This window comes from Diabrotica virgifera, chromosome 3 (assembly GCF_917563875.1).
Source record: "Diabrotica virgifera virgifera chromosome 3, PGI_DIABVI_V3a".
NCBI classification, from domain to species: Eukaryota; Metazoa; Arthropoda; class Insecta; order Coleoptera; family Chrysomelidae; genus Diabrotica; species Diabrotica virgifera.
In genome coordinates this window covers 188,867,472-188,889,943 of record NC_065445.1, presented here as the reverse complement: position 1 = coordinate 188,889,943, position 22,472 = coordinate 188,867,472, and the positions used below count along the sequence as shown (strand labels likewise).

Below are 22,472 nucleotides of genomic sequence, written 5' to 3'. Positions count from 1 at the left end.
TAAGATTGATACTACTAGTTAAAATTTTATTTACACGTGCATATATGAAAATTAGAAAGGAATAGGTATTTAAAACTGACCATGTGCTCGTAGACATGGAAGGTTAGGTATAGGAAAAAATGACTAGTAAGAAATTATTATAACAAGCTAGGTCTGAAAAACTCACCCCAAGAGAATATTAAAGTTGATGGAAAATAAATCTAATATTCGAATTTCATGGCTTTAAATAAATTAATTCTTCCCTTCCATTTTCAGTTTGTGTCAGGGGGTAGGGATGAACTGTCACTGTCATTGAAAACGACATTTGAAATGACGACCAAGTACGTATGAAGAAGCAGGCATGTTCCATATTGAAAGACAGATATCTAGAGAGTAAGGATATACGGGGTACGTTCCGTATGATGATTTAGATTTTAGATGAAAATAGATATAGGAAATAGAGGATAATAAAAGAGGGCGCCAAACAAGTTTTTAACGAAGAAGCAAATTAAAACGAGTAGAAGATAATTATTAATGAAATGTTAAAGAAAATAGAGTAAAATAATTATTTAAAAATAAAATATGAAAGATGTGACGTTTGTAATGTTTACGTCTTTTACCAGGGTTCACTCTTAAAAATGTATCACTAATATGTAGGAAATTACAGTTACATTAAGTTACGTTTCTAGTTAATTAACGCGCCTTTGAGTTTTTAATATTACGTGTTGTACTGCACTATTCACAAATCAGGACAACATTCTGAGCGAATAAACTAGCAGAATTAGCTATTATATTAATCCTCAAACATTATACATTATCATCTGCATCATCATCATTATCATCATCAGCTATACATCATCAATCAGCACTGATGTGTCGATTGTGGAACATATGCTTCCTCCAGATACCTCCATGTCCTTTTTATAAATGTTGATTATATTTCTATTCTGCGCCTCTGCTATCCAATTTGTCACAAATCTTTTGTGAGCGTCGACCCATCGCGTTGGTGGTCTTCCCCGTCTTTGCTTATCTGCCCATGGTCTCCACTCAAACAATTTTTTGTCCACCAGTCGTCTTTTATGTTTGCAGCATGTACCACCCATCTCCATTTTTGCTTTCTAATATACTGACCGGCAAAAAAAGTGGCCACCCTATAAATTTCCGAAAATAAAAAATCATTGGATGTTTTATGCACTGTTTCATATTGCGTCTCAATTTAAATATTTATTGTATGTATGCTTGATTTTGACAGTTTGTGACTTAGTTTTGACGTTTATGTTGTTTTGTTTCTTGTAGTCGCTGTCTATCTTCTCAGCTGAAAACAATTAATTAAACAGTAATTTAACTTTTCAAACGTGGATTTCGACTAAGTGAATAATTAAGATATGGTGTTATCTACATACAGTAGATGTTGCTCGACAGAAATTGCTACAAGACGGAGGAAGCCAAATTTATGTATCCGAAACTTTAGATATTACAAGAACTACAGTACGGAGAGCTTTCCATCGCTTCATAGAAAATAGTACATACTCACATCGTCCTGGTTCTGGTCGTAGAAGAGTTTCCTTGCAAAGAGATGATCGTTTTATTTTGCTGGAACTTTTAAGAAATTGTCATTCCACTGTAATTGCTGCAATAAACCGTGTGCAGGAGTTTCCAAATTTGAATGTAAGTGAGAGAATGCTTAGAAGACGCTTCAGTGAAAGAGGACTAATGGCAAGAAGGCTGGCTGTTGTTCCTGAATTACAACCCAGACAACACTGGGATATGCAGTATTGAAGCCCAATATATATATATATATATATATATATATATATATATATATATATATATATATATATATATTCGTATGAACTTTACACATTGCTAAAACATACAATAGATTGTAAGAATATAAATGAAAACATTAAAGGCGGATATTGCTACTGTGGAGCCGTTCCAATGCCTCAGGAGTTAGTTCGTGGATTTCGATTAAGCTTCCTTCGAATCGTGTGGCTGGACATTCTTGTGTAATGTGGTGGACTGTTTGTTCAGCAGCATTGCATTTGTCACATAGCGGGCTGTCTGCGATGCCCCATTGGTTAAGTGATTTATTGCACACTCCATGACCTGCCATGATTCGGTTCAGATTACACCATTCTCGGCGCGGAAGAGAGAAACCGTTGAGTTTGACTGTGGGATTTCCTATTAGGTGTGCATTGTTCACTTCTTCGTTCCATTCGCTTATCCAATGCTCATCGATTGTGAAATTGTTTGGAAGATTTTTTGCTGTTCTTGTTGGCGGGTTTCGAGATCTCAGCCGCAATTGGCCCTGGTTTAACTGATCTATGTCGGTATTTATTGGCAATGAGGGATTCTTTTGACATTTCTGGTATTGTGATTTAAGGGCAGCTAACCGTCGTGTTTTGGTTGGTGCAATGTTGCTTAGAACTGGAAGCCACTGAGTTGGTGTGCTTTTTATGGTCCCCGTAATATACCTCATTGTCTGATTTAGTTGTGTGTCTAGGACGTTAGTATGGTGACTATTTAGCCAGACTGGAGCACAATATTCGGCTGTTGAATAGACTAATGTAAGAGCGCTTGTCCTGATTGTGTCTGCATTGGCTCCCCAAGAGGTGTTTGCAAGCTTGTGAATGATATTATTGCGAGTTTTTACTTTAGCTGCAGTTTTATATAAGTGTTCCTTGAAAGTTAGAGTACGATCCAGTGTTACACCGAGATATTTTGGATTTGGATTATGTTTTAGGGTAACCCCTTCGCCTTCTATGTTTAGTCTGTAGTTTACTTCCCGGTTATTTAGATGGAAGGCAGTAACTTCTGTTTTTGTGGGATTTGGCTGAAGGCCCCATTTTTTAAAATATGTGTTAACAGTATGTAAGTCGCTTTCTAGGATAGCTTGGGCGTTCTCGATGTTTCTTTCTTGTATGCCTAAAGCCATGTCATCTGCATAAATAAACTTGCGTGAGATTGTAGTGGGAGCGTCTGAGGTGTAAATGTTAAACAGGAGCGGCGATAGAACCGATCCTTGGGGTAACCCATTCTGTAAACTTCTTTATTTACTAGTTTTCCCATTAACGCTAACTTGGAATAATCTGTCACACTGCATTTGATTTATTAGCTTATTAAATGATTGGCATGGTACCATCTGGTACAATTTTAGTAGTAGTCCTTCTTTCCAAACCGTGTCGTAAGCACAAGTCAGATCAATGAATGCTACTGCCGTTTTGATTTTCTTTTGGAAGCCATTTTCAATAAATGTGGTTAGAGAAAGAACTTGATCACTGCAGTTCCTTCCTGGCATAAATCCAGCTTGTTCTACGGGAATATTTTCGCTTACAGAGTGTAAAAGTCTCGCGTAGATTATCCTCTCAAAGGTCTTATAGCAGACACTTAAAAGGGCGCCCAAGGGCGACACTTAAAAGGGCCATTGAAGCCCAATGCTCTTTACTGATGAATCGCGTTTCTGTTTGAAATTTGGCGATGGCCGAGAGAGGGTGTGAAGATGGAGAAATGAAAGATATGCCCAAGGTTGTATGTCCCAGAGAAAAAAGTTTGGCGGTGGTGGTGTCATGGTTTAGGCTGGAATCATATTTGAAGCTTGAACTGAACTTATTTTCATCAATGGACCCCTGAATGGTCGTCGGTATATAGAGGATGTTTTGACAGAAGCAGTAGTTCCATTTGGTCCATTTATTGGGGACAATTTCGTCTTTAGGCATGGTAATGCAGGGCCGCATGCTGCAAAAATCGTGACAAATTACTTGGAGAAAGTAGGAATTAATACTAGGGCCGCATGCTGCAAAAATCATGACAAATTACTTGGAGAAAGTAGGAATTAATACTAGGGCCGCATGCTGCAAAAATCGTGACAAATTACTTAGGGAAAGTAGGAATTAATACTCTAGAATGGCCAGCCTGCAGCTCTGATCTGAATATCATCCACAACATCTTTGGGATGAACTTCATCGAAGGGTTAGAATTCAACCAGGTCAGCCAGAAAGTCTTGCAGAACTTCAAAACATGCTTCGTGAAGAATATGAATGTATTCCTCATGTTTTTATTCAAAATTCTTTCTTTCCTTTCCAAATCGTATGAAACGGTTATTGATGTTTTAGGGCAAAATACCCGATATTAGACAATTTTGTTCAAGTTCACTTGTAATTCTTATTGTTTGTAATTCGTTTCGATATTACACTATTTTCTTTTGTAGCCTTCTAATTAAATAAATTATGCTAAGAAATCAATCAGGTGTGGCCATTTTTTGTTTTAAAAATGACAGATGTTGAGTATTATATTATAAATAGTTTTGGCGACAAAGTATCTCCCTGTCGCACTCCTCTGCCAAATTTTATCTTCTGTCATGCAATGAAGGTTTACAGTCTTCGTATAGATTTCGAATGATATTCAGATACCTGTGGTCCATTCTGCTTTTAAGATTACGACTGTTTCCACTGTGTCAAATGTTTGTGAAAATCAACAAAAATATAACTATTATATTCGATCGTCTTTTTGACTAGAGTTTCGACTAGAAAAGGGTACCTTATCCACCATCATTATAGTTCCCAGTTTAAGACTTCATTATTGTTCGTACTTCTGTAACTGACATTTACTTTAATATTTTTCTGTAAGGTTCATATAAATGGTTTAAAGAAACCCCAAGTTCAAGGATATTTTAATCAAACACATTAAAACTGGCTCTATTCTAGAACCTGTTGACAAACGAGCAATTGGTGTTAATGTTTCAATCAGAGGCGAACATCTATTCATCAAAGCAAAAAAAGAAGTTATTTTAACTGCAGGTGCTATAAATAATGCTAAAATATTGTTACTTAGTGGCATCGGACCTAAAGATTATTTAGAATCAAAGGGTATCAAACCATATGTAGATATTAAAAGTAAGTATTGATATATTTATTATGGTTCATTTTGCATGGAATCGATCAATCGTGTTTTTTTGTATCACTATTTTATAGTCATTAATGTCATTCGTTACATCATTATTCACAGTTTTCTGTCTTGTATATTTATTTTTTGCCTTTTTCATTTCTTGGCTCCTCATCATTTTTGTTTTTAAAGATGTCGATATTTTTCTTGTTATTTAACGTATATTTTACTCAGTATGACTATGATTATTATGACTATCTATTATAATAATTTTCTAACTAAACCCTGTATACGGGCATGACGAGTACCTGCAACACAAGAATACCTCTAAAGGTTCAAAGGATGCTGGTCTTTCCCATGATAACCGTAATTGTCAGATGTTTAAATAACAGTATTCCTATTTTTTTCTATTCATACACCATTTGCTTCTATCTTTTTATCCATCGTGCTCTAATGCTACTTATTTTATTTTTAGTAGCTAAAAACACATTCTTTAGTTCGTAGGGTTATCATAATCTCCAATTATCTTTTGGATTTTGTATAAGGCTTGAAAACTTTCTTATAACTGTAAGTTATATAATGTCTCTTTCATATATCTTATTTTTTTGTTTGTCTTCTGGTGTGAAATTCATAGATTTTTGCGTATTTTTTTAGTTTGCTTTTGACCTGAAGGCACTGTTTTTCTATTTATTTTTTTAACATATATTATTTATTCTTTTATGGTCATGCCCCTAGTATTCAATCTAGCGTCAGTAAAATAGTTTGCCATTTTTTTCGTCTTTGTCATTTGCTTTCTTACATCTTCATCGACGTGTTTACATATTGTATATGATTTTCAGATGTAGGAAAGAATCTTCACTTTCATTTGGTAGTACCCTTATACGTTGCCTTGGATCCCTGCTGCAGTACATGCAATCGAGAATTTTCTACAGAAGACGACCTTGTCAGAGATACCTTCAATTATATCCTCTACAGGTATGGTAATTTCAGCCAGACAAATCTCAACGAATTTACTGCCTATGTAGCTCCAAACTTAGAAAAAGCCTATGTACCAACAGTTGCCATCAGTCACCAGTTCTTCAAAATCAACGACAGATATTTAGAGCCTTGGATAGATAGTATCAAATACGATCCAAAAATTATACAGTCTTTGGTGAAGCACAACAAAGAAAGGGCTATTATTGTATTCCTTGTGAAGCTTCTTCATCCTAAATCAAGAGGAGAGCTGTATCTAAACGATACGTATCATATGGGAAACCCGACAATTATTCCGAAATTTATGTCTGATCCTGCTAATGAAGATTACAATGTACTTCTGTCAGGTAATATATCCAAAAAAAAAATTGAAAAATAACCCTACTACATAAGCAGCCGAGCACGAGCTACGCTCTGGAGCCGATTTCATTTTTATAAATATAGTGTAAATGTATGTTATAGATGAGTAAATGATTGCGAGAGTAACTCTCTTCTAGTTTTAGTAGTTGTATTTATAATCCTCAATGGTCAGTTGGGCTTTGATTCTCCATTATATTTTGTCACTTTGTATTTTTTACGTGATAACACATCTCGTAATGCGACAGTTCGTAACCTCACAAATGGTAATGGACAATTCGTAACGCCGTCATTTCGTAACGGCGACACTTCGTAATATGGACAGTTCGTAACTATAACTATACGTAACGTCAAAATCTTGTTTATTTTATTTTCCCAAATCATAATCGAAGCACTTTCTATACCTTTAGATGCCTTCAAATTGTTCACCATATCCCGAAAATAAAAATCTTCGTTTATTTCTAAAACAAATCACTCATTACTTACAATCCTTCTTCTTGTTCTTCTTCTTCTTATTTTTGTGTAGACATGACTCTGTGCTTTCCAATGTGACTACTGTAAATAATTGTCGTCCCATCGTTTTCGTGGTGTTCCCACTGATAGTACCCATATTGGGAATACGATCTTTACTACTCTATTTGATTATACTCTATGATTTTATATGATCGTTCCATTCTACTCTTCTCTTTCTTATCCAATCCTTGATGCTCTCCACTTTGCATCTCCGTCGTATATCTGTACGTCTAGCCCCATCCCATGTCTTACCATAAACTTTTCTAACGGTTTTCATTTCTGCCGTTTCTAACATTATTTTTGTTTTGTCTGTGTCAGATCGTGTTTCTGCCGCGTATATCATTTATTGGTCTGATAACTGTTTTGTAAGTTCTGCCTTTCATTTCTCTCTCAATATTTTTATTTCTCCTATTGTCTCATTTAGGCATCCTGCTCCTTTTGCTCTATTCACTTGATCTTTCATTTCTGTTTCGGGCTTTCCGTGGCTACATATTGTGATGTCTAGATATTAAAGCTACAACATTTTTCTATTATCTGACGCGCCTCCAGCGTTCCAGCACCAATTTACTGAAAATGAATGTTATATTTCTGGCGGTTATATTAAATTGATAATCATCATCTTTACTTTGAGGAATTAGTATAACGTCGTCTGCTTAGCAGATTATTTTAAGAGCGTAGGCGCAAAATTTCGGGCCAATGCTTTTTAAATGCATTTATATTTTTCTAATCCTGAGAAAACCAATAAATATTTTTGAAAAATTTAAACGCAGAATGAAAAATTACATTATTACCGAGAGCTGACAGTCCCTGAAAACGTCTATAATGTTTATTTTAATGAGTTACAGGGGAGAAAACAACGAAAAAGAAGAGACAATTAAGCCTAATTTTTAACTTTAAATATCACATTCAAAAGAAACTTTTTGTTTATTTTAAGACACATTCTGCCCTCGGTAGTAATGTAATCTTTCATTCTGCGTTTAAATTTTTCAAAAATATTCTTTAGTTTTTTCAGGATTCGAAAAAAAGCGAATGCGTTTAAAAAGTATTGGCCCGAAATTTGCGCCTACGCTCTTAAGTTGTTTTTATCCCATTTCGTATCCTTTTTCGTTCTTACACAGGGCTCAAGGAATCCCCCTATACTATCCCATTTAATTGCCATATTTAATTATTAGATCAGTTAGTTCTAATTTTAGTAGTCCCATATACATATACAGAGTGATCATTGATTACTCTCTATATGTACAGTGGAACCCCGATAAGTCGGCCCCCGATAACCCGGAAGTCCGGCTAACTCGGACCGATTTTTATCAGACAAACATTACATGTATGTCCTTTATGCTGGATTTTCCAATTTCTTTTCAACATCTTGAAATATTTTCTTTTATCTTTCCTTATAAACATATTGTTCGAATACTAATATCTTATATTTTTCAGGCTAATTTTATTTATCCTAATAAACTTTCTTCGTAAAAATTTGTCGCTTTAGCGAATTCCTATGTAGTTCATTCGTTTCAATTTTCAATGTCAAACACATTATACAATGAGAGATAATGCGTATTTGTGTAATTTGATACATAATATACCTCAGTAAAAATGATTCATGGCAGACAACGTTCACTGTCGTGTTATCGAAACCAACAGGCATCTGTAGTATCCTTTATTTACTTGAAACTGTCTAGCATTGTTTAGAAAAGACTATTAAAAAATTATTTTTCAAACAATGGTCTTAGTCTTCACTCTTATTAAATAATATAAGTTCGTTGCGATTGAGACGGTATTGTGTGTATTAAAGTCGCATTGTTCGTTCCGTTCTGTAATCGTTCGTAAATATATTCAGATTTTGTGTTTGCGTGAATGGCAATAAAACTTAAAATGTTGTTTTTGTTTCAAAATGATAACAAAAGACAGTTTGGTCAATCGGTGCAAAGCTAAGAAAGCTAAAAATGAGACTCTCGACGACGCTTTGTATGTGTGGAACGCGAACGTGGTTTACAAGTGTCTGTGTGCCAATTATAACGGAGTTTATCTGTAAGCATACCATATTTTAATAATTTTTACAATTTTCTCCGGCTAACCCGAATTTTCGATAACCCGGATCGGCCGCGGTCCCGATTAATCCGAGTTAACGGGGTTCCACTGTATATGGGACGTATTAAGCACAGATGTATACTAAGGTATCATTGTAGTTCTTTTGTATTGATTCAAACTATATAATGTTACCTTATCTTATTAGGTTTTGATTTCGTGACAAATTTGACCGACTCAATGAAAGAAGAACAGGCAGAATTTTTGGACCTAAACATTCCAAACTGTAGAAACTATAGGTTTTGTACACCTGCATACGTCAAATGCTACATTCAAAATATGGCTTATCCTAATAATGATGTTACAAGTAGCACTTTTATGGGACCTGAATGTGACGATACAGCTGTTGTTAAAGAAGATTTGGAAGTACATGGAGTGAGGTAGTGCTTTCTTAAGTCTTAATCAAGTAAACATTTATTAAAAATCCTTTATACAATGTATATTTATTAAAAATATCCTTTCGGGCTACATCACAGAACGTTTTCAGAATGACAATTCCATCGTCAGTGCTGCTTACAAGGTATACATTAGTGTTACCCAAAATCGGTCTTGGTCTTGCAGTCTTGATCTTGTTCTTGCGTTTTCGCGAGACCAAGACCAAGACCGCCTAATTTTAGCAAGACCGAGACCAAGACTTACCGTGCAAGACTTAAGCAAGAACAAGACTAAGTCTGCGAGACTCTTGCGTCTTGCAGTTAGAACTGAGGGTCGTTTTAGGAATTATATAAGTTCGGCTATATTCTTAGATACTCTATGAGAAACAAAAAAAAATTGTTACATCAATTTTGAAAATTGGACTTTACGAACAATGCCACAAACATACATAGCAAATCAAAATATCTATTAAAAGAACACTAGACACATTCGACATGTACTCAGAGGTCATTATTATAATGTAAAAAGAAAATTTTTTAGTAAAATCTTTCTCAGCAGCTGACTTCTTTGCTCTGAAATTAATTGTCCTGGTTTTGAGAATAGTCGTCTTCTAATCATATTCATATAACACAACATTCCTGCGTTGCGACGCCTACTAGGTTTGGATCCCGCGTATGAAAAAAAAGTTGATTAATAGCAAGCTGAAAATTTGTTAATAGCTTAAGGGTGTCTAGTCGGACAAACTTTGATATATAGGAACACTGGAACAGGGGAAGTTTTAATTGTGGAACAGGTTAAAAATTTGGAACGGTCACACCACGAAAACGTCACATGCATTTTGTCCGACAGAACTTCCAATTGATTTGTTACCCTTTCATTAAACTCTTATGCAAAAATCAGACTGCTATTTGTCACCAAATGGGAATTATGAGTGGAACACGTAGAATATGTCAAATGACAGGAATTATGACAGGTGATAAATAGCAGTCTCATTTTTGCATGAGATTTTAATGAAAGGGTAACAAATCAATTGGAAGTTCTGTCGGACAAAATACATGTGACGTTTTCGTGGTCTGACCGTTACAAATTTTTAACCTGTTCCACAATTAAAACTTCCCCTGTTCCAGTGTTCCCGTGTATCAAAGTTTGTCCGACTAGACACCCTTAAGCTATTAACAAATTTTCAGCTTGCTATTAATCAACTTTTTTCATACACGGGATCCAGACCTACATACAGTAATATCGAATATCGTATCCAAACTGTTTAAAAATATGTCACCTTAGCACTTACATATACAAATTTACATAAATATTTTTTTTTCATTATTAGTTTTCTAGAAATCTAACCAGAAATCTTTTCAGTATACGTATACATTATTATAGTAAGATTATTATGTATTGTTTCGTTTGCACAGTCAGCAGAAACAATACATAATAGTCTTACTATAATAATGTATACTGATGTTGTCCTGTGTTATGAGGTTACTCGGCTAAACAAAATTCTACCGAAACAGCGCGGCTATTATTTGTATCATATACCAGACAAAAGTATAGAGATAATGTCGGATATCGTGTTAACATAATACTGAAATATTATTTTAACGATCACTTCTCCAAGAAATTAACGCGGTCATTTTTAATGTCTCAAATTTCCTAAAGCTGTTGTCCAATTTAAGTGATTTTTTTTAATATTTTGTCTTATTCTTTATAAATATCGCAGTAATAATAGATATTGTTGCTAGACAGGTCAATTATTGTCAGTTTATACCGGGTGTACCAATCAAACTGTGTTTTTTCTCACTCTGTGGAATATTGTAGCATTATACTAACTTATTATTCTAGCATGCAATAGCATACTGAAATTAAAGCACAACTATAGCAGGATAGCCTCATATTTTCTTAACATTATGTTTTTTTTTTATTCACTTTGGATAATGCAAAAGTTAGGTACTTTTTTAACTAGCCATGTTTTCATCAATACAGAATGTTTTTAAATATGTCTGGCAAACTTTAATGAGTAATTCTGCACGAAAAAATAATGACAGTTTGCTTCATAAACAGTTACTTTATAAATGCTTTGTTTACCAAATAGGGGCGGTTGAAATTTTTCTCACAAACTGACGATTTATTTATTGCTCTACAACCGGTTGAGATATGCAAATGAAATTTTGTGGGTTTTAAGAGGTAGTTTTAACTTTAGTTAATTAGAACATAGGCAGGGATCAGTTAGATCGTGGGTTCAAACCCCACCCGGTGTCAGTTGTTTCGATATATATTAATTTGGCTAGTCTTTACTATGGCTATGATATTCAAGCTTAAAATATACCTCTTTGTTACGTTGTTCGAAGATATGCAATAGGCTAATGGGCAACTGCGAGACTTGCAAGACTATTGCTGCAAGACCAAGACCAAGACCGGGAGGGCAATACAAAGACCAGGTGTACTGGCGCAAGACCAAGACCAAGACTGTCTAAATCTAGTCTTGGTCTTGCATTTGGGCAACACTAGTATACATGGTTGAGCCACTAAAAAGATCTGAGTGGAAACCTTTAACTGCTGTAAAGATATTAATTATATTAAGATATTGTTACATTTTTGTAGTAATAGTATGTGATGTGTCAACTTATACTTGATTTTAAATCATGGCAAGGTAGTACTCCTAACTATGTGGGTTGCTGACCCTGAGGGAAACCTCTCTAAATGGACTCTAGGTAGCAACTAATCAGTTGTCGTAGCAGTTCAGTTGCTATCTAGAGTCCATTTAGAGAGGTATCCCTCAGGTCCAGCAACCCATATAGTTAGGTGTACTGCGTTGCCATGATGTGAAATCAAGTATAAGTTCAAATATATTATCTAAAACAATATATTATATCAAACACTGTATAAACATTCTCAACTTCTTTGCAACACGAAAATGCAGCAGCTGCATAATACTATGGTCAAATCTGAGAGTGCAGCAAGAGTCTATACCGGTTTCGGGGGTTGTTTCCCACTCATCAGTAGTCCTATATCCTTCTCTCTCAGATTCTTCCACGTACCACACTTTGACCCTTTCCGAATTGCAAAGAATGAAATGTCACGGATGAACTAGGGCCATCTACCGAAAAACAAAGTAAGTTATCAATCGAAGTAGCACAGAAAACGACAATAAATATCGTCTCCATACCACCAGATTGACAACTGGTGGAATACTTTCTTTGGTTACACCTCCTGAGATTTTCAAAATTTATAAATCATACAGGATGCCGAGGAAATTAAGATGAGAGAATTTTAAATAATTCACAACTCATCTGCTCAGCGTGGTAAAAGCTCCAACAAGAAAGATTCCTTAATACTCAAACAAAAGAGTAAATGAATTAAAAATGTATAAACATTCTCAATTTCTTTGCAACACGAAAATGCAGCAGCTGCATAATACTATGGTCAAATCTGAGAGTACAGGAAGAGTCCATACCGGTTTCCTTCCTTCCTGGAGGAGGATATGGGACTACTGATGAGGGGGAAACAACCCCCGAAACCGATATAGACTCTTCCTGCACTCTCAGATTTGACCATAGTATTATGCAGCTGCTGCATTTTCGTGTTGCAAAGAAATTGAGAATGTTTATACATTTTTAATTAATTTACTCCTTTATTTGAGTATTAAGGAATCTTTCTTGTTGGAGCTTTTATCACGCTGAGCAGATGAGTTGTGAATTATTTAAAATTCTCTCATCTTAATTTCCTCGGCATCCTGTATGATTTATAAATTTTAAAAATCTCAGGAGGTGTAACCAAAGAAAGTATTCCACCAGTTGTCAATCTGGTGGTATGGAGACGATATTTATTGTCGTTTTCTGTGCTACTTCGATTGATAACTCACTTTATATTATATCAACCTTACACCATTTAAAGGGCTTTCACACAAATATTTTTGGTGGCTCAACCATGTATGCCTTGTAAGCAGCAGCACTGATGATGGAATTGTCATTCCCAAAACGTTTCCGATTCCGAATCAGAATTCCACCGAGTACAGATTCTACCATTTTATTCCGCTATAACCTTTTTATCATATTTATTAAGTTATAAATGAAGATAACTAAAAAAATATCTTAATTTTGAAATATAAATATAGATCTCGATCTATAACTGAGATTTTTTCTTAAAACTGTTGAATACTGTCTTGTATATTAAACAAAGTGCGAATATTTAAAAAAAAGTGAATGTGATGTAAATTCGAACATTTTTCTTCTTTCAAATTTTGTCTCGGTCTTTCTCTGGCTCGTGGTCCAATCGGCCGTCTTCGGTCCAAAACTTTTCTGACTGTTACACCTTCCTCTCACTTGATTACATGCCCTATCCACATAAGGCGGGATACCTTAATGAATTTTACAATGCCAGGTTCCCTGAAACTTCTATAGTTACAACTCAAAACTGCTGCACTGCAGACCTTGCTCTTTTATTCTTCCATGTAATCTTCTTAGGACTTTCTATATAAATACGAAAATTTTACCCTGACTAATACCAATATCTAGCAGAAACGGTGGTGAGTACAAAGCCTAGGCCTACAACAGCTCTGCTACCCGCTCGTATGCCAAATGCTATTCTAGAGATTACCTCGACAATACTTTCTGGTGTTCTGTTTATATAGAAATCTACCCCACATCAGTCAGCCTCAGAAATAGTTACACTCACCTACGAGCAATATAGACTTTTTGTTTGTATTCATAAGGTATCTGTATCAGGATATAACTTTTCTTACATGTTTCCATTTTACGTGTATAATTTACTAGTAGTAGGATTTATTGGAGAATAAAGATAATAAACTTAGAATGGAGCCCAAGAGGAACGAGAAGAAGAGGACGACCGAGAAGATCTTGGAAAAATTAAGTCGACGAAGCCATGTCTAAGAAAAGATTGGAAGACGGAGACTGGGAAGATCGAAAAAAATGGAAGTCCTGGCTGACGGAAGGGAAACCGCATTAGCTGTAGACAACCCTTTATATACAGGGTGTAACAAAAATGCAGGTCTAAATTTAATCACCTATTCTGGGACCAAAAATAATTCGATTGAACCTAATTTACCTTAGTACAAATGTGCACATAAAAAAAGTTACAGCCCTTTGAAGTTACAAAATGAAAATCGATTTTTTCCAATATATCGAAAACTATTAGAGATCTTTTATTGAAAATAGGCATATGGTATTCTTATGGTAGTAGTATCGTAAGAAATAAATATAGTGAAATTTGGACACCCCATAAAAATTTTATGGGCGTTTTGTTCCTTTAGACCCCCCAAACTTTTGTGTACGTTCCAATTTATTTATTATTGTAGTACCATTAGTTAAACACAATGTTTTAAAAACTTTTTTGTCTCTTAGTACTTTTTCGAAAAATCAGCTTTTATCGAGATATTTTGAATATTTGTCAAATCCACCACATATTTGTATATGGCTAAGTACGATTATGGAGACTTGGTAATAATATGAAAATTTATTTATGATTTACATTTTTAGGTATATTTTGAACCAAGAAGAGAATTTTGAAAAAAGAAACCACATCTTGATACAAGGTGCCTTATCGAAAAAATACAAAAAGGCAAAAAAGTTTTAAAAACAATGTGTTTAACTAATGGTACCGCAGTAATAGTTTAATTGGAACGTACACAAACATTTGGGGGGTTTAAAGGAACAAAACCCCCATAAAATTTTTATGTTAACATATTAAAAAAGAAGCCGCAACTCGATAAAAACTGCCTTATCGAAAAAATACTAAGAGGCAAAAAAAGTTTTAAAAATATTGAATTTAACTAATGGTACCACAATAATAATTTAATTGGAACGTACACAAAAGTTTGGGGGGGTTTAAGGGAACAAAACCCTTATACAATTTTAATAGGGTGCACAAATTTCACTATAATTCTTTTTTAAGATGTTCTTGCCATAAGAATGCCACATGTCCATTTTCAATAAAAAATCTCTAATAGTTTTCGATATATTCAAAAAAATCGATTTTCATTTTATAACTTCAAAGGGCTGTAACTTTTTTATGCGCATATTTGTACTAAGGTAAGTTAGGTTCATTCGAACTATTTTTGGTCCCATAATATGTGATTTAATTTATGACCTATATTTTCGTTACACCCTGTATATATAGGATTTATTAATAGACAATAGCTGATTATGGAATGCTCTTTTAACAATGTTCATTTTCATCACTTTTCATTACAATGTTCACTTCATTAAATATATTAGTTGTTAGTATTGCATTGCTTCATGTATTTTTATCTAGTATCTTGTCTAGTATTTCATCTTATCGAGTAAAAGTTCTACATATAATTATTAATAATATATTAATTTTGTACACTAATGTACACAATGTTTCCCAAAACATGCTCATTACGTTATTCTAAAATATTTATTGATACTTTTGTACTAGATGCCTTAGAGTAGCAGATAGCAGTGCCATGAATAATATACCTATAGGAAACACTATAGCGACAGATGCAATGATTGGATTCCAGATGGGGGAGATTCTACAGGAGAAGTGGGACAAGGATTTTCACTCAGTATACAAACCGCATCCATATGAAATACCATAAAAATAAAATCTACTTAAAAGAACATGTAGTATTTCTCATATTAATATAGTAATCCCAACTATTCAGAAAGGTGTGATTTGTCAAGCAACATACAACACAACTGAACAAAAAATCATATTTTTAATTTGAATAAACAAATTATTGTTATATAATAATGCTATTAAATAGATTATTGTTAAATTTAAATATAATTTGATAATGGAATTTAATTTTAATTTTAAATTTGATTTTTTTTAACAATCATATCTGCGATACAGATTACACAAACAAACCAACACAAAAATAGTCTAACCTAAAGTCTAAATAACCTAAAAAGATGAGGTTATGAGAATTTTTCCAGGATTTTCAAATCTAATTCTCATTACACTAACAATTGTGGCTCAATCTCATATAAACATATTACTTACTTTACTTTTACTTTACTCCTCTTGATTCCATTTGGAACATAGGGCCTCTACGGTCCCCCTCCATTCATCTCTGTTTCTGGCCAGGGCTTTCACTTCTTTCCATGTTAACCCATTGTCTTCTAGCTCTCTGGTAATATTTCTTTTCCAGGATGTCATTGGTCTGCCTTGTTTTCTTTTTTCAGTTGGTTGGTAATCCAGGGCTTGTTTGGTTATATCATCTTCATTTGTCCTTAATGTGTGTCCAATAGACTTCCATTTGCGTCTATTTATCGTTTTGGCTATCGGCTCTTGATTAGTTTCTCTCCAAAGTTCCTTGTTACTTATCCGATTTGGCCAATATATTTGCAATATTAGTATAAGGCATCTATTTACAAATGTTTGAACCTTTTGTATAATCTTTTTCTCTATTTTCCAAGTTTCTGCTGCATATAGCAAAATGCTCTTTACATTTGTATTAAATATCCTGATTTTGGTTTTGGTTGTTAATTTATTGGACTCCCATGTTTTCTTCAGCATATGGAACGCATTTTGGGCTTTAGTTATCCTTCCATTAATTTCCTCTTCTATTCCACCGCTAGCGTCAATTATGCTTCCCAGATAGAAAAACTTCTGTACATTTTCTACTTCTTCTCCTTCAATGAATATACCCATTTCTCTTTCCGTATTTATCTTCATAAGTTTGGTTTTTCTTGTGTTAATCTCTAGTCCTATTTTTCTTGCTTCTTTTGTCACATTTTCTGTTTTTTTTTTCTGCATATGTTGCCTTTTTTCGGACACCAGACATATATCATCTGCAAAGTCTAGATCTTCGAGCTGACCGAAAGCATTCCATCTAATTCCTGTTTTATTTTTCGTTGCCTTCTTCATGACCCAGTCGATTAAGAAAAAAAATGAGGTTGGAGATAGAATACACCCCTGTCTGACTCCACTGTCTATGTTGATTGGTTCTGTGAGTTTCCCATTGTGCATGATTTGTGCGGTATAGTTTTCATAGAACATTTTGATAATTCTGTAAGAGACACAAGATCTGAAAATTCACGTAAAAGAAATTAAAGAGGAGCAAAGGCAATACAGAGAAGAAATGAGGGAACTCCGAATTGAATTAGAAGAATTAAGACAAGAGAATGGTGAAGTGCGAAGAGAAAATGAACATATGAAAAAGGAACTGGAAGATGTAAAAGTGCGCCTTGAAAGACTCGATAGAGCAAGAAAAGAAAATAATGTTATAGTACAGGGAATGACAATAGATACGGGAGATAGAAGATTACTAAAAGAAACAATGGAGAACTTTATGAAAAAAGAACTAGATATTAATATAAAGATAGAAGAAGCTGTGAAATTAGGAAACAAAACATGTTTAGTCAGATTGCCAAACAAAGAGGAAAAAATAAAAGTAATGGAAAATAAAAGAAAACTTAAAGAAGTAAAAGAAGAAAGAATATATATAAACAATGATTTAACGAAAGAGGAATTACAAATACAAAAAGAAATAGTCAAAATAGCAAATGATGAAATAAAGAAAGGAAAACGCGTCCAAATTAAGCACAACAAATTGATAATAGATGGACGGGAGAGGAAATGGAATAAGAACAAGAATCAGTTGGATGAGGTTTTTCAAAACGTTTCAAAAAACTAGCAACTGATGAGAGAATAAAAGACAATACTTATTTGGCGACGGACGAGGCAAATAAAAAGGAAATGAGTGCAGATAAATTGATGTATCACAAAAAAGAAATAAATAAGAGCAGACAAGGAAACAAAAATACAAGACGAAAACAAAAAAATAAAAAACATAAAGAACTGAAAATAAGCACATGGAATATAAGAACGATGTTGGCACCAGGAAAAATGCTAGAAATAAGCAAAGAACTAGCAAAGTATAAAATAGATATTGCAGCACTGCAAGAGATACGGTGGGAGGGACAAGGACAGATTGATAAACAAGACTTTACACTATTATACTCAGGAGGAAAGAAGCAAGGACAAAAAGGAGTGGGATTCATGATTCTAGGACAGCTAAGAGAAAAAGTCATAAACTTTAAACCGATATGTGAAAGAATTGCGTATGTAAGAATAAATAATAAACCATTCAATATATCACTATTAAACCTATACGCACCTACAGAAACAAGCAACACAGACGATAAAGACAATTTTTATGATAAGATAGAAGAAGAGATGGAAAAAATACCCAAAGAAGATGTTATAATTATACTAGGAGACCTCAATGCCCAGATTGGAAAAGAAGATTTTTTACAGCAAATTGCAGGAAAACACACCGTACACAAAAACACTAATGATAATGGTCTAAGACTATGTAACCTAGCAACAAGAACAAACATGATAATAAGCTCAACAAAATTTGAACACCCTAAAATGCATAAAGTAACATGGAGGTCACCTGATCAGAAAACGTATAGCCAAATTGATCACATACTAATAAACAAAAGAAAACAATCTTCAATGAAGGACGTGAGAACTTTCAGAGGTGAGTGTGCGGATTCAGACCACTATATGGTCGCAGCCACCATAAGACAAAAAGTTAAAATCCAAACTAAACAGAAAAATCAACAGAAAAAATGGAATGTCAATAAATTGCAGAATGCAGATATTAGAAAAAAATATGAAGAAGAAGTAACAGTGCAAATAAGAGAGAAATATAAAGCAGAGGACATCAAATCAGAATGGGACATGATCAAAAAGTCAATAGAAGAAGCTGCAAAAAAGCAGGTAGGCAAACACCAGAAGAAAACAAAAAACGAATGGTATAACAACGAATGTAAAGAACTAACAGCACAAAAGGTGCAAGCAAGAATTAAATGGCTGCGAACGGATAAAGAGGAAGACAGAGAAAGTTATGAAAAATTAAGAAAGGACGCTAAGAAAATTATAAGACAAAATAAAAGAAGATGGGCAGATGAAAAGATGCAAGAAATAGAACAGGAAAGAACAAATAGAAACACGAAACATTTCTATAAAAATATTAAAGAACAAACCAAAAAATACAAAGGTAAAACAAACGGAATAAAAAATAAAGAGGGAATAGTCATTGTAGAAGACAATGAATATAGGCAGGTATGGGCAGATCACTACAGAGAACTCTTGACGGAGGAATACACTGGAGAAGAAATGTACGAAGAAGAGGAAACGGTGGACGAAGAAGCAGACGAAATACACATTGCAGTCTCAAAAGAGCCAACAATAGATGAACTCGAGGAAGTAATACAGAAGAGCAAAAATGGAAAAGCTCCAGGAAAAGACGAAATTAACATGGAACTTATAAAATATGGAGAAAAGGAACTGAAGGAAAAAATACTATCACTATTGAAAAATATATGGAAGGAAGAGAAGATGCCAGAGGACTGGAAGATAGGGCAGGTAATAACAATACATAAAAAGGGAGACCAACAAATTTGTGAAAATTATAGAGGAATAACACTACTAAGCACAACATATAAAATATTGACTTCGATAATAAGAAAAAGATTGTCAAAGATCACGGAGAAGAGAGCGGGACAGTACCAATGTGGATTCACAGAAGGAAGATCAACAATAGATGCTATACACACAATAAAACAAATAATGGAAAAAGCAAATGAATACAAACTGCAATTAGAAATGCTATTCATCGATTTCAAACAGGCATTTGATTCGATTAAGAGAAAACAACTAATGATTGCCCTGGAAAAATTAAAAATCCCATATAAACTCAGAAAATTAATAAATATGACAATGAGAACTACCAAAATTAGCATAAAGACGCAAAGAGGCGAGACAGATGAATTCATTATAAATAAAGGAGTGAAACAAGGGGATGCCTTATCCACGACACTGTTTAATCTAGCTTTAGAATATGTACTACGAAATATAAACAAAGGAAACCTAAGAACAAGAGGTGGACAAATAATTGCATATGCAGACGACATTGTTATTATTGCAAAAAATAGAAACATAATGAAAGAAATGCTAGAAGAAATAAAAGAGAAAGGGGAGACAATGGGACTCACATTAAATGAAGAAAAGACGAAAATATTAAGACTAGGGAAACCAGCAATAAAAGGAAAAACCAAAATAGGAAATTCAGAGTTTGAAGATGTAGAACATTTCAAATACCTAGGAGTGACAATAAGCAAAACGGGTGAAAGAATACCAGAAATAAAAGAAAAAATATTGGCAGCGAATAAAGCTTATTTTGCAAATAAAACACTACTTAAAAGCAAAATACTGTCTATTAAAACCAAGATGAGAATGTATAACACCATAATTAGACCAATATTATTATACGCAGCAGAAACAATGACGATGACTAAAAAAGATGAAGAAAACTTAAGAATAGTGGAGAGAAAGATCATGAGAACCATACTGGGACCAATCAGAACAGAGGAAAATGAATATCGAAGCCGAACAAATGCAGAGATTAAGAAAGTACTAAAAGAAGATATCGTGACCAAAATAAAGCAATGCAGAGTTAGATGGTTAGGTCACATCTGGCGGGCAGGAGATGAAGCAGTGACATATGCTATGATAGAATGGAATCCAGGAGGAAGAAAGAAAAGAGGAAGACCAAGATCAAAGTGGTTGCAAGAAGTTGAAGAAGACTTAAAAAACGCAGGAGTCAGAGAATGGCGGGGAAAAACTAGAGATAGGAAAAAATGGAGAGAAATCGTTAAGAAGATAACATAAGCAAAAGGGACTGATCCTCCCTAAGAAATAGGATCTAGAAAGCTTACGCGACTTAGCCCCATATCGGGGTGTACAGTCACTATATATATATATGGAACGCATTTTGGGCTTTAGTTATCCTTCCATTAATTTCCTCTTCTATTCCACCGCTAGCGTCAATTATGCTTCCCAGATAGAAAAACTTCTGTACATTTTCTACTTCTTCTCCTTCAATGAATATACCCATTTCTCTTTCCGTATTTATCTTCATAAGTTTGGTTTTTCTTGTGTTAATCTCTAGTCCTATTTTTCTTGCTTCTTTTGTCACATTTTCTGTTTTTTTTCTGCATATGTTGCCTTTTTTCGGACACCAGACATATATCATCTGCAAAGTCTAGATCTTCGAGCTGACCGAAAGCATTCCATCTAATTCCTGTTTTATTTTTCGTTGCCTTCTTCATGACCCAGTCGATTAAGAAAAAAAAAATGAGGTTGGAGATAGAATACACCCCTGTCTGACTCCACTGTCTATGTTGATTGGTTCTGTGAGTTTCCCATTGTGCATGATTTGTGCGGTATAGTTTTCATAGAACATTTTGATAATTCTTATGTATTTTAATGGAATTCCATATCTCTTTAATATTTCCCACATTTTTTCTCTGTTAATCCGGTCAAAGGCTTGTCTAAAGTCAATGAAATTTATATAGATTTTGCTCTGCCATTCTATTGTTTGTTCTACAATGTTTCTTAATGTGTTAATATGATCTGTGCATGCTTTATTACTTCTGAAGCCCGCTTGGTTTGGTCTTAACAACTGGTCTATAGTTTCTTTCATTCTTTCTAGTATCATCCTTGTCATGGCTTTACTCACCGTAGAAAGTAGTGTTATTGCTCTCCAATTGTTGCAATTCGTTTGATCTACCTTCTTGGGTATCTTTACAATTATACCTTTTTTCCAATCATCAGGTATTCTCTCCTCCTGCCATATTCTGTTTATTAGTACATACAGGATTTCTTCCGATGTTTCTCTATCTGCTTTCAGTAGTTCTGTGGTAATGTTATCTATTCCAGCTGCTTTCCCTCTTTTCAGCTGTTGTATTGCTTTACTTACTTCTTTTTTTGTGAATTCCGATTCGGTGAAGCTTAGTTCTTCCTTTATTTCTTCATTTTCCATTTCGTGTTTTATTATTCTGTTGGCATATACTTCTCTAAAATGTTCGATCCATCTCTCAACTATTTTCTTTTCATTCTTCAATATTTTCCCTTCTTTGTCTTACATGCTCAACGTTCATTTTTCCGCGCGAGCTTATAGGTCTGGATCCCGCGTATGAAAAAAAAGTTGATTAATAGCAAGCTGAAAATTTGTTAATAGCTTAAGGGTGTCTAGTCGGATAAACTTTGATATATGGGAACACTGGAACAGGGGCAGTTTTAATTGTGGAACAGGTTAAAAATTTGGAACGGTCACACCACGAAAACGCCACATTTATTTTGTCCGACAGAACAGACTTAAACTCTTCGAACAGAGATTAAACTCTCATGCAAAAATCAGACTGCTATTTATCATCAAATGGGCGTTTTAATGAGTGGAACATGTAGAATATGTCAAATGACAGAAATTATGACAGGCGATAAATAGCAGTCTGATTTTTGCA

The 22,472-nt window shown here is 34.2% G+C and overlaps 1 protein-coding gene across 2 annotated transcripts in view; it reads left to right on the top strand.

Moving 5' to 3' along the window:
• Positions 1–15,770, top strand: part of LOC114329240 (glucose dehydrogenase [FAD, quinone]-like) — a 33,950-nt gene extending 18,180 nt beyond the window's left edge. The window contains exons 5-8 of one of the 2 annotated variants that reach the window (XM_028278285.2): positions 4,686–4,874; positions 5,703–6,185; positions 8,942–9,173; positions 15,586–15,770. In XM_028278285.2, coding sequence (XP_028134086.1) covers positions 4,686–4,874; positions 5,703–6,185; positions 8,942–9,173; positions 15,586–15,748 — 1,067 coding nt within the window. In that variant the 3' untranslated portion in view covers positions 15,749–15,770. The remainder of the gene's footprint in view (positions 1–4,685; positions 4,875–5,702; positions 6,186–8,941; positions 9,174–15,585) is intronic. The other variant, XM_028278286.2, reaches the window with a different exon arrangement.
• Positions 15,771–22,472: the final 6,702 nt, after the last annotated feature.